This window comes from Cuculus canorus, chromosome 1 (assembly GCF_017976375.1).
Source record: "Cuculus canorus isolate bCucCan1 chromosome 1, bCucCan1.pri, whole genome shotgun sequence".
Classification (NCBI taxonomy): Eukaryota; Metazoa; Chordata; class Aves; order Cuculiformes; family Cuculidae; genus Cuculus; species Cuculus canorus.
Window position 1 is genome coordinate 143,736,437 of NC_071401.1, and position 13,174 is coordinate 143,749,610.

Genomic DNA, 13,174 nt, shown 5'->3' on the forward strand with positions numbered 1-13,174 from the left:
CTCAGATTATCAGACCCAGCATCTTGTGTACTGACTAAGCCCCTGAAGGGGAAAAAGAGCAAAAGAGAGAAGTGAATGGAAATAAAATATTTAGGAGAGAAACAACATCATGGGGCAAGGCATAAGGAAGAACAGAATATGTGCCAGAAACTATGGCTGGAGACGGTGAGAAAATGGAACTTTTTGGAAAGCAGACTGAAGTGTGCATATGTGTGTGTGTGTGTATCCACCTGTATGCACAAGTAGATAAACAGGGCAAAGGTGAAAACAGGAGGCACAATGATTCGTTGCTCATCCCTCCTGAAAGCTGCATGCTTTCGTTCAGATGCTTATTTATCTCATGTGGGCATCTAAGGTTGGGTGTGCAGGCTGGGAAATACGGACCCCAAGCCAGCCAGGGAGCTGCAGTCCCCAGGGTTGGAAAGGTGAGCCTCCTCCAGGCTGCATCACCTCTGAAGCCTGAGGCTGGCATGAGATAATTTTCTGTAAGAGGTATGATGGCCATTGCCTGTTTTATGGCTAGAAAAAGCAGCATACCACCATATGGTTATCCACCTCATCCATTATACAGTGGCTTAATTTTGATAGGAGGCAAAGAGATTTCAACTGGCTTTGTAGCCCTGTTCCCCATCAGCTGCCTCCCTGTCTTTCCCTCTGTGCTTTCCCTGACTTTGATCCCTCTTTCTGCACCAAAGGGCTGTCAGTTTTACTCCCTCCTATCATCTGAGGCATCCTTTTCTTTGCTTCTCCACTGGACACCTGACATCCACTCTCTTCCACCGACCACCTGTGGCTCCACTCTGAACCCTTTTCCCTCACTGCCTTGCCCGGACCTGCACATGGCTCTGGCAGCGCCTGGCCATGCATCCACATGGAAGGAATAGCTTTCGACAGTGCTTTTTTTTTTTGTCATGCTGGCTCTTCACACTGTGGTGCCACCTCGGTCCTGACTTTTCTAGACAATGAGCTTGGCGGGATGGGAAGAGCAGCTTAACCCATGCCCAAACAGCAAGAGATGCCTTAATAGCACTTGTGTTGAACATAAAAGGCTCGGCTCATTAAAAATTTGAGTTGAAGCAGTTGAGCTTTGGCACTTTGGGAATACCAGCTGTCCACACTGCACTGTGTGAATATAAACCCTTGGTCAGAAACATTACCCTTTGCCTTGCTCTGTGCCCAGGTGGAATCCAGACTCAGATGCAGGCAGTGTGCCAGCTCTTCTGCTGTCTTTGCCCACCTATAGGCAGGGCTCAGACTTGTTGCTTTTCTTCCACACATCATTCCAGCCCTCTGCTCTTCTTAGCCCGTGTACCTCTACCTCCACTATAGGGTTTTTTTTCCTTCTTGTCTCCCTATTCAAATCTCTTTCATTTTCATGGCACTGTGTTGTACATTTATTAAGGGTGACCAGGGAAACTAGGACCTTGCTGCCCTCATAAACTTCCCAGTATTTTTGCCAGAGGCACGATGTGATCTCTGAGAGCTGTATGTTACCAGTGGGTTTTGGCAGTGAGATATAAAAGTGAATCTCACAATTTAATGAGAAATAGGAGGGAAGGATGCACTTCACATATATCCAGTCACACTGCACCCATGCCACAGGGCAGAACTAGTAGGAAAACTGATTTGAAGGTTACAGTCATGGGAATTTCCTTGTGTGTTATGGTGCAGACAGCATAAATATACTGTGCGTAGTACAGAGCTGCACAAATCAGCCAGATGTTTCAGACCATGTGCTGTGGGGATGGACTTCTAATGTGCTATGTACACCTATGTATTGTGCTTGAAAAAGTGAAATCAAAGATAGTCAGAGATGTCTGTTCTGCACATGCATGTGTGACTGGGCAGTGGGTCATGTAGCTCCTTAGGTAATGTTTCAGATCACTGAACAGCACAAGAGCTGTTGCAGTAGGCTGAGAAGAGCACACATGGGAAAGGAAGAGCAAGCAAGGTCCTGCACGTGTCCCAGCAGAAGACAGATGCATTGCTGTGACAGACAGCCTGGCAACATGGGGGACGTGGAGGCCCTGTTTGAGGGAAGAAAGAGGAGGCTTTCCATGGGAGGTAGAAAGAAGAGATTTATCTCAGCTAATCCTAGATTTTAACCCTGGTGCTTTTAAGCAGGGAGAGACAGAGGCATTTTCAGAAGATAGTTTGGACCAGCTTTGTGCAGAGGTGACTCCTGTTCTATTGTCTGCAGAGAGGACTTAAAGCAGTGAGGCTCTGAACGTTAGAGTTAAATGTTGGAGGGGATAATGTCAGGCTAAGACATTAATATATATATATCTATCTTTGGTGTATACCTTTTTCTGTAGTTCTGTACTGTGGAAGGGTTCATTACAGCCCTGATGGATGAGTATCCTCATCTCCTGAGAGCCAGGAAGAAGATCTTCATTGCAGTAGTCTGTTTCATCTCCTATCTCATCGGATTCTCCAACATCACCCAGGTACAAATGTCTGTTTTTATACCTCCATTCATGGCACCTTTCTCGTCACTGTGGTGTAACGCAGCAGCACTGAGGGTTTGAGGAGGAGTAACAGCATCCCTAGGAGCTGTCCTAGGACTGGATGAATGGGCTTGCCTGTCACTGCTACATCTCAAGTGACTTTGATTGCCTCCATAATTCTTACCACTATCCTGTTATCAGTCTGGCTTGGTTTTTTTTGCTGTTTGTGATAAGGGCTCATCCATTGGAGCCTGAGCTGAGGAAACGCTTGTTGCAAAGGGTACAGTAACGTAAAGAAGACCAGTCTGTTGGAGCCCTGAACCTCTGCAGCTGGAGGCAAGGTTCATGTGTGTGGACGTCAGGGCCGAGTGGTTTGGTGACTGGGGAGCACTGTGGGCTCATGTGAAGGCAAGGCAGCAAAAGTCTGTGAGGGGCAGAGCAGAGCAGATTGAGTGACTCCATCTAAACCTGGGAAAAGTAATAAAGCCTAGTGAAACTGCTTTTCTCCTCATTATTGCCCCTGCCTGAGCAGGCTGGCTAATTATGTGCAGGAGTACCTCAGTTTTGCTGCTGTGAACCAGATTCCAATATAAACCTTGCAATGTCAGCACTACTCTCCAAGGAAATTAGGATTAAAGCCAGCAGACACAGATAGTAACAATCCGAGAAGTCAGCTGATATGTCGATTGTAATCTATAACTAATATCCTTGAGCCTGGTTTTGTCTCCTCAGGGTGGCATTTATGTCTTCAAGTTGTTTGACTATTATTCAGCCAGTGGCATGTGTCTTCTCTTTCTTGTCTTCTTTGAGACCATCTCAATTTCTTGGTGTTATGGTAAGTATAAAAGACATAGCATGGTGAGTTATTTCTGAAGTGTCCTACTGTGAAGCCAATGAAAACTTTGCAACTGACCATGGCTTAGCCTGATTGCTCTAGAAAATTAGGACTGGGAGGCTACCACCTCACTTCTCCAGTTCTGCACAAAGACCTTTGCACAAACTGACAGATGCTTAGGGTCCTGTCCTCTGGTCCTTCAAGAGAACACCAGAAACATAGAAGCTGCTAGCAAAACCTGCTTTGTGTCCCTGTACTCTATCTCCTCCAGATAATCCTTCTCATATGACAGCATTGTCACTCTCTTGCTGTGGCTGGCCTGTCCGGTGTCATGACAAGAGGTGATGACCATGGTGCTGGGTTGGGAAGTTTTTTCAATGCTGATTTCTCCTTATAGGTGTGAACAGATTTTACAGGAACATTGAAGAAATGATTGGCTATAAACCTTGCATCTGGTGGAAGATCTGCTGGGCCTTCTTCACTCCTGTTGTCTGCCTGGTAAGAACAGAGGTATCTTGTCTACAGGAATGGATCTAGAAGGGCCTCTTAGTTTGGATGGGCTACAGGGGAAACACTATTTTCTTGATCCTGTATAGGTCTGATGCAAGGTGGTCCTAGGTAGACCTGAGATGGGAAAAGTAATAAGTGAGCCTCTTTCATGCTGCCTGCTGGAAATCACCTGTAAGGAAAGATCTAGATGATTGTTTTAATCGAAATTATGCCATCTTATACTTTCTGATATGCCAAAAGATAAGCAAATGATTTACTGTTTTAAGAAGTTGTTACTGGTGCTGGTGAAGACTCCTGGCTACTTTGGCTCCAGCCTCAGCCCCTGATAGGCTTGTCAGAGTAAAAGACGTCAGCAAGTGCAGTATAGCTGACTGTGGAGCAATTTTGCCTTTGCTGGTTCATGCATTTCCAGCAGGAATAGTACAGGGAATTATGTAAGATGGCCAATGACAGGAAGATGAAGCCTCCTGAGACCAGCTGTGAGGTCTCTGTTAACTCACCTGAAAGCTTATGTGGGGTACTGCTTGTCTGAGTAGACTGGTGAAGAATGAAATCAGAGGTACTTCAGTTCCAGCTTTTCACATAGGATAAGGGGAGAAATAACATGAAATTACCAGTTGGTAGGCTGGGAGCATCTAGACTAGTTTAAGCAGCTGTAAGACTTGAGAGCTAAGAGTATAATGAAGGAAAGGATGAATTGATGGTCCCTGACTTTGCATGCCTTCACCTGCGATGGCTGGTTCTCTTTTCCCAGGGCGTGTTCTTCTTCAGTGTGGTGGAAATGACTCCTCTGACACTGGGAAAATACATCTATCCTGCATGGGGACAAGGAATTGGTTGGCTCATGGCTCTATCCTCCATGGTACTGATTCCAGGATACATGCTGTACTGTTTCTTCACCTCAACGGGGACTCTCCGACAGGTACAAACACCTTAACCGCTCCCCTTCTGCTGTCTGCTTAGAGTAAGCCTCACACTGAGCTAAATCTAAGGAGAACTGAGCAGTCTCTCCTCTGACAAAGTCTGTTTGTTGTCAGAGTGCTTCAGGTTGGTGCTGCAGAAGCTGTGCACACCCTCTCCTCCAGAAGGGCTCAAATCAGCCCCAGTGCACTGCACGGCCTCTGGCGACATAGGCTCGTTGGAGAGGGTTTATTAGCACTAACACATCTAAGTGCCTGGGAGCACTGTCAGGAAGCATGTGGCTGGCTGCGCCTGGCCAAGTGGGTAGACCTTCAGGTAGTCTCTTCTTGGGTCAGTCCGTTGTCTTCATTGAGCGTTGTGCTGTCACTGTCATAAAAGGGAGCCCCTTTCCCCTGGGTATCTCTTTGATGCAGGGGACTGGAGACCTGGAAGAGATTGGAAGGGAGTCCTTGAAGTTTCTTAACACAAAGAAATCCCAGGTCCCAGTGGTTCCTGATTGCCTGGCACTTGTGTCGGGTGCTTGTGAGCATGGTTACCTGGCATTACTCAGCAGAGAGATCAGCATTCTCTGAGCACGAATCTTGAAATATCTCAGGGCTGGGAGCTGGTAGTGGCAGAGACATACACAGCAGTAGTTTGTTCTGTGCTTTGCAAAGTGTACTCAGTGAACAAGGGGTTAAGAAGCAAGACAGGCTTTTATGCAGGACCAACAATACCCGTAACTCTGATCTTGTTTAAAGCATTTTCTTCTTTACTTAAGCAGGGGTTTATGTAGCAGTGAATCATGAGTCTCTGTATGTCATACCTAGTAATTACTATTAAAATTTTATTTACAGGGTTGACATTCAGTCTTCAGAGCAATGTGCACAAAGTCCCTGGCTTGATGCTATCTGCTGCAAGCTACAGGTGTAAGAAGTCACTGCAGGGCTACTGATTTATAGCTTTCCCAGCCCAGCTGCAACAGACACCAGATGCTATCTAAATCCCACGAGTCTACTTCATAGATGCTCTATTTTGAATAATGTTTAACGCAAAAATGTTTGGTTGGAACTGCTGGGCTGAGATCAGCTTTATGATCTCTACTCCTGAGGTCAAGTTGCAGGTGAAATCGACTTTTCTTTCTCCCAGCTCTCTATTTGGATGGGCTCTGGTGTGGGAACTGGATGGGTTTGGTGTCTCACATCTTCTTTCAGTTTCTGGTCTCTCATCTAAGGTCAGGTTTAGGTTCTTGACATTGGTGTTGAGATCCACTTAGTGTTCCTGCATGATTCAAACCCAGGGTGTTATACAAGCCACTGTGGTGATTTAGGATTGAAGGCCAGCAGCAATTCCAATAGTAGGTCCTGTCTCAGCTCTTTAGAGGATTCTTTATCCCCTCATAATATGAGCTGAAAAAGGGGGAAGAGGGAAGTCTGCAAGTATAGATGGAGTCTGCAAGTATAGACGGAGGTCCAGTCCTTTGGTTAGTCTCATTCCTGCTTCCACTAGGGATGGTGTAAGCATGTCCTGACATCTGGGAGCACCTCATGAGCCTGTTTCTACCCATCCTCTCAGTGTCTCATCAAACAAGCAGTACCAGTCAGCAGCATGAGCAGCTGGTGTGCACCCTCTCTGTCCCACTCTCCCTCCAACAGTGCCTACACACATCTGGAGACCCAGATCTCCTCCCCATCATTCATAGACCCAGAAGTGAGCAGCAGATGGCAGCAGGAAGAAAGACAGATTGTGTGTGTGTCTGTTGATATCAGAGAGGCAGAGAGAATTTTTGGCCTCTTATATGCACAGATCCTGGATTACTTTGTAATAGAGCTGGAGCTGGAGGGAAATTAGATGCCAATGCTGAATAAAGTGGTTTTGACAGACAGGAAAGATTACAAGCCATTTTGATCCTACTGAGCTTGAATGTGAGGGGGAAAAAAAAAGACCATGAATGGCACAGGCAGCTCAGTGAACATTTCAGGAACTTCACCCAGCAACAGCCACTTCAGTGGTATTGGAAAGTAGAAGCTTGTTTCCCTTTGCTGGAAAGAGCTTTTTCCTGACTTAGTGATGCCTATTTAGGTCAGACTCAATCCTCCTGTGCCTTTTCTGCAACGTACAGCATTAGTCCCTCCCTGACAGGCAAAAGTGATTCATTCTTCTTCATCACTCCTGATGCTCAGTCCACACGCCTCCAGTAATGACTTGCCCCTCCATATTTTCCTAGGTTCTTGGTTCACTTGTCTCTGCACACACTCTACTTGTCTCTGCAATTTTCATTTGACAGGAATTGCTGCTAGTGCAAAGGTTTGTGCAGGTGGGCTGATCTGATCTGCATCAGCAGCACATACCATAACCTTGTCAGCCTGCTGCAGCTAGTTAGTAATGCTTTATAATCAACCCTACTTGAAAAATTATGGAAACTAGGAAAATGGGTGTGCCCAGAAGCCTATGACATTGCAGCTTTCTCTTGTTCCTGCTTGCAGCTGGTATTGCCTGGTAACAGTTTTCCAGTATTATAAGGGTGATCCCTGTATTTCAGATAAAAGGAGGAGCTGCTGTGCTGTGTGTAGCACCAAAGCAGAGGTGACTTGCAGAGGCTTTCAGCAGAATGCTGAATGGTGCTGGTGGATTAAATCCTGCCACTTGCACCATCCCCTTCCTTTGTAACTAGGGCTTCCTCTGAGGCTTGGCTAGAAGGGTCCCAACCCTCAGCCACAGCCATACCCCCGTTGCCCCATGGCTGTTGCCTCTGGCCCTTGGCTGACATGCTCTCTCCCTTCATTCCCGGGCAGCGCTTGCAGCAGATGACACAACCCAAGCCAGAGGTGCATGCTCAGAACAACGGCCTCCAGCTGAAGAAGTCCTTGAACGGGAGGGTCTTGGATGCCGCCGTCTAGGAGGAGAGCCCGCACCTCCTCGCCCTGCCCTGTAGCTGCTCACGCCACATTGTTCCTCGAGCTCCTCCGGCACAGTTCACTGTCCCCAGCTCCATGGTGGCTTTCACTTGTTGAAGAGAGGACCTGGTGGAGGAACCTCTCACATTTCTTCCTACCAGCCCGGCTTACCGAGGCTCTGCCTGAGCTGTCACCAGGGCATCGTGCAGTGACCGTCTTCATCATGCAACATCCTGGTCCAGGCTCTCAGTGAGGAGTGGCTGGTGCCCAGGTCTTCCTCATTCTGACAAGAGGTGATGTTTCTGGAGAGCTTATACTGATTGCTGACCACTTCTCTCTTCTTCTTCTTCTTTTTTTTTACCTTTCCGCGTGAACTTCTGCAGAGTATCCTGTAGCGCACAGCCATGCTGTTACCCCAGAGAGCCAGCTGACACCAGGTTCAAATCCCACATGGTTGTCAATTGATCTACCTTAAACCAACACTAGCAAGTACGCATCTGGAGGGGATGTGGCAGAACAAGGCATTCCAATGAGAAGTCCAGCATGCTGGCAGCTGTTGGATACCTCCCCAAATCCACCGCATCCATCCAGGCTGGCACTGTGAGCCAGAGCCTAGTAAAGTAGGCAGCCTTTTTCTTCTTGAGCATCCTGCCCTCTGCAGTCCTGCTCAGAGGGCCACTCCCTGACCCTGGCATGTAGCTAAGAGAGTAAGTTGAGGGCCGTGTGCTAAAGGCTGTCTCAATCTCCTGCACTGACCATGCTCTGCTCCAATCTGCTTTGTGCAGAGGCAAGAGGTGTGCTGTGTGATAGGGAGACTGTCCAGTACGGTGCAAATCTCTCCCGCCCCCAAGTGGAGCAGGGCAGGTCCTGCCAAACATGCTCCCTGGCTTTCCCCCAGGATGTGAAGTGGTAAGACGTAACATGGTGCCCACAAGTGGTTTAGCTTATACCTTTTCCTGGGGAAGTGACAACCCCTAAATCCTAACTAGCAGAAGGCAGGAGTGACTTCTGGAGGTGGAAGGACGTAGCCACCATGCTTAAAACCACCCCCATGAACCAGTGCTGACTTCCCTTGAGAAGTGGCTGCACACCCAGCTGCTGGCACTGGCATATCCCAGCTCCTAGCACACACAACATGGCGGGGCTGCGAGCTGCTGTAGATGATGCTGGAGGAGTATATAACAGCTTGGAGGAGCCTGGGAGGTGTTTCAGAGCAGTCCTAAAGCAGCAGCATATTTTTGTTTTATAAAGCCTTGGGAAAGGAGGTGGCTTATCATAACACCATGTGCAGGTGTGACATTGATGCTCCTGTTTGTGACAGTCTTCCAATGACCCCATGAGGAGGTGCCTATGTACTCAGCGCTTTCATAAGCACTTGTCATACGTGTGCACTCATAGTGTGGCTCAGTGCAAATTAGTCTCTCTCCTCCCTTGGCACCCTGACAGAATTGCCAGGTCTTCTGGTCTTCTTTCTGCCAGGTCTGCTGGCCTTCTTCCCACCAGCTTGCACTCCCAGGCTCAGCTCAAGTCATTAAATTCATAAATGACTGTCCAAGGAAACATTTGTCCTACCCAGGCTGTAGAGCTGTGACATGTTGCAGGTTGGCCCCATGCTACCCAACTCTGGGACCAGACTGTGCATGTGCCCACCTCCTGTTCTGCTGGTCTCCCAGCCTAAGGATTAGTAGCATAAAGTGGAAAGAAGTCATCTAGTTACTAAAGCTGAAGTCGGTCACTTTTGGGGGTTGGTTCTCCTGCCAGTTCACCAACGTATCTTGATTATCATTGCTTTAGATGTGTAACCAAGTTGTGTTTGTGCTCATAGTGTGTTCTGTGTCCTGGCTCTTAGGCGTCATGGCTGCCCAGCATTGAGTGCATGTTTTGCAGTCTCCGACACCACGAGCTTAGGTCACGCTCTGTCCTGCATCTCATCGTTAGTGTGTTTACGTCAAAAAAATTGCAGCTATTAAATAGACACAAGGAAACACTTGATCATGTAAAGCCGAAAGCCAAACACTGAAAGCTGCAATCATAGTTTGTCACAATTAATCTCAGCCAGTTACAGACGTGTCATCTTTCCTTGTCCTGTGACTGCCAGCGCTAGTATAGCTGGAATTTTCTATTCTACTTTCACCTGCTTTTATAAACAGAGAATAAAGGGAACCACTCTTTATATACATGTATGCCCTTTGAGAGGAACATCTGTGTTGAAAACAGATGTTAACCTCTGATGTTTGTTGTAATGAACTTTACTAGAAACCTACTTTTGTCTGGACACCAAGGTCATGTAACCTCCTTCCCCTAAAATGCAGACTGAGAGTTGTGTAGGTCTCAGAGTTGTGATAGGCAAAAGATTCAGTTCTTGAGCAAGGCCATAAAACATGGAAGATCCTGATTTTTTCATCTTCATTGAGGCAGATCATGTCTAAGGTAAAACAAATCAGTGTTATGCTCATTTTTTAAACCCTTGGCCAAAAATATTGTTTTCTAGGAGGGTTGTTCAAAGGGTTATACCATCCAGGTTGTTCCAGGGGAGTGGAAAAAGAAGGGTTGAAAAAAACAAAGTCCCTTTTGCTGAGATTTTGGTCCCAGTAATTCTCTGACTTGTGTGTGGTAGGTGCAGAACATCACTTCAGGGGCACTCCAGTAGCATCAGGGGCAACTGGGCACAGACTCTGCTTATAATAACAATATTTGATGAGATTTACCATTTGCCTAGTTTTCTCTCTTTAACCTTCTCCTCTGCTTTCCCTCCTGCCCTGCTTCTTTTTGTTCACTTACGTCACTCCTTCCCCGCTCTCATACATCCAGTGGAAATTAGCTACCTCAACTTGCCTCTTCCTGTTTTTTCCCTTCCACTACTGTCAAACTACAGCTCTCCCTCCCTTCTCTTCTCCTTTCTGTTCTTTTCTTTCTCTCTGTATTGTTATCAGCCTCACTTCCCTGCTTCTCTCATATGCTGTTCTTCCACCCTTATTACTTATTCCTGCATGCTGGGGCTCAGCTGTTCACTGTGCACGTGATCAGCCCTTCTACCTGCTGAAAGCTGGAGCTCAGGACCCTGTAGAGGAGGCCAGCTTTTTGCAGGATCTGGTCCCTAAGAACAAATTTCCATCCCAGTATCAAAATTATAATGAAGTTCAGGCTCTCTTCTCTTCTTCTTCTTCTCACCAGAAAGCACTGTGCCAAGAAATGCTATCTCTTCATATTACTAGAAGAGGCATTTCAACCCGAATTCCACCAGTCTCTGCAGAGCTGTGCCTGTTCTGAAAGACTTTGGGGCTTTTCCTGGTTTTGCACTATTTATTTCCACAATGAATATTCTGATCTGCAAAGCCTGGCATTCACAGACTTGCAGGGAGGAGTTTGCCCTTAGAAAAGCTCTATCTGATTAAACTGATCCCCTTCCCCAGCATTTCAAATTCATCCCATCCTTAGTGCTAGAAGAGCCTTCCCAACTCCATTGCATGCAGGTTTCCTGTCTAGTGAGAAGATAGGGACTGGAACAGCGCCGTGAGCTCATTCCATGCCTCAGAAATGCCATTGTGGGCAGGTCTAATGTTGAGTTTGTGATTTCAGGCTTCAAATACCAGGTGAAAGGCATGTGCTGTGCTCAGTGCCAGTGACTCCTTTGTAAGAGGTGGTTTTGTGGTTTCTCCATGGCCCATCACTTCTGGTGACTATACCTCCACTCCCCACTCCTTTTGGCTCACCCACGAGAGAGGATAGGTGCTCTCCTCTCCCCTAGGCTGAGGTTCAGAAGGGGTTCCTGCTCCCTTGTGCTCACCTACAGTGCTCCTGCCTTTATTCTGTCCCCTGGACTCCCCAGCACAAGTCAGCCTCTCCCTCCTGCCATGGGCAGTTGCTTGAAATAATCCCCCGTGAAACCTCTTAATTCTAAGGAGCTATTTAGGGAGCTGTGCTCAAATCCCTCTGAAATCCTCTTTTTCCTGAGGGCTGTGAAAAATAAAATAAATGCCATTGACCCCACCCTCTGCTTTAGCAGCAGGGCTGAGGGTAGCAATGGGAAAGTCAGGATTGCTTTGCTGTCGCTCAAGTGCTGCTTCCCCTGGAGGTGTGGATGTGACGGAGTTCTTCCTGCTGCTGTTCTCCCAGATGTGCTCCAACAGCTGGGAGCTGGTTGTACAAACACATATGCAATGTCTACATTATGATACTGATGCCGTGTGGCACTGTAAGGCTTTGGCTAGCCGAACACTGCATAGCTTGTAATGTCTCCACAATTCTATTAAATGATGTGTTTGGCTCAGTTGTGCTGTGCGCCAGGAGGTACACTTATAGCTGACATCATTCTGGATGAGCAGCTTGTCCTTATCACTCTCGTGTCCCAGGGGGATTCTCAATGGATTGGGGGACCCTGGTTGCATTTGGTGGCGATGGCCAAATAGGGATGGGGTCTGCACCACTAAGGGGTATGTCCACTGTGGTTTTACTTGTACTGAGGACTACCAGCCCACCCGTGGTGATGGAGCTTACACCAAGCTTTCTGTCTGCTTTTCTCAGGAGCTGAGCACATGAAACATGGTGCTCAGCATTGGATGGCAATACTGACACCAGAGGCTACACAGTGTGCCCATATAGTAGTGTTTTCCTCTACTGATGTCTGATCCTTTCTCTGTACCACTCCACCTATTGGTTAGAGTCCACCTGAGCAGCTCAGGGGTAGGAAGAGAAAAGCCTAGAAACTCTTAAACTTATTGGTGACACTTGGAAGCTAGTTTTTAAAAATGAGTGCCAAGGCCATTCTGATCATTGCATCCTTTCAAAGCCCTTGGAAAGGGGAGAGAACTCCCTTGGGAGCTGGCTGCTATCTTCCCCTGCACCATCTTGGCCACTGCAGCAGCCCTGGAGTTGAATACCTGTCACTTCTTCCTCTCTTCTTTGCTTTGCATCCTCTTGCACACCTTTCTCACCTTTCCTCTTTGGGGAGAGGCTTGCCTACCTGTGCCAGCCTTGCTTGGTGCCAGAGGCCCATGAGCCCCAAACTGCTGGACAGGCGTGCCAGCAGTGGGGCAGGATCTGCGCAGAGGCTGGGGTGCTGACCCTTCCCTGCTCACCCAGTCACCCCTGTGCAGGCTTTGTGCCTCCTTCCTTTCCCGGAGTTTCTGACTGAAGTGGGAAGCTAGTGCTGTTTCATTGACATCTCATGGTGGTGTCGACTCTTTTCCTCTCCCCTATTGACAATCATATGGAGGGGAACAAGAGTGCCGTGAAAGCAAAAGCTGCAGTGCTGTACACTGAGTGTGTTTTAACAGTTTTCTTGCACTGTCGTCAGCATTTTTAGTAGTTAAATTGGTGCAGGTGGTCAGAAGTCCCGGCAGGCATCGGATCAGCTCAGAGCTACATGGCAGCAGTGACATTACTGTTACCATTACCCACTCCATCAGGGCAAGTTTCTGGGGCTGGTGTCCCCTCCTCCAGCAAATCGGGTGCCCTCTCCAGTGTAAGTCCCTGTGTGTCCCCTCCTGTGCCCTCGTGTCAAGCATTTTGAAGGCTGCCTGTGGGGCCATGCAGAGTTTTCCCGAGCTTTAGTACTTGCCCTGGTACATCCCAAGGGATGTGGG

The 13,174-nt window shown here is 47.7% G+C and overlaps 1 protein-coding gene across 2 annotated transcripts in view; it reads left to right on the forward strand.

Annotated features, from left to right (window-relative positions):
- Positions 1-11,850, forward strand: part of LOC104056358 (sodium- and chloride-dependent GABA transporter 1) — a 37,905-nt gene extending 26,055 nt beyond the window's left edge. For both annotated transcript variants that reach the window (XM_009557609.2, XM_054062352.1), the window contains 5 exons: positions 2,316-2,447; positions 3,180-3,282; positions 3,680-3,780; positions 4,547-4,714; positions 7,488-11,850. In XM_009557609.2, the coding sequence (XP_009555904.2) occupies positions 2,316-2,447; positions 3,180-3,282; positions 3,680-3,780; positions 4,547-4,714; positions 7,488-7,592 (609 nt within the window). In that variant the 3' untranslated portion in view covers positions 7,593-11,850. The remainder of the gene's footprint in view (positions 1-2,315; positions 2,448-3,179; positions 3,283-3,679; positions 3,781-4,546; positions 4,715-7,487) is intronic.
- The last annotated feature ends 1,324 nt before the right edge of the window (positions 11,851-13,174 follow it).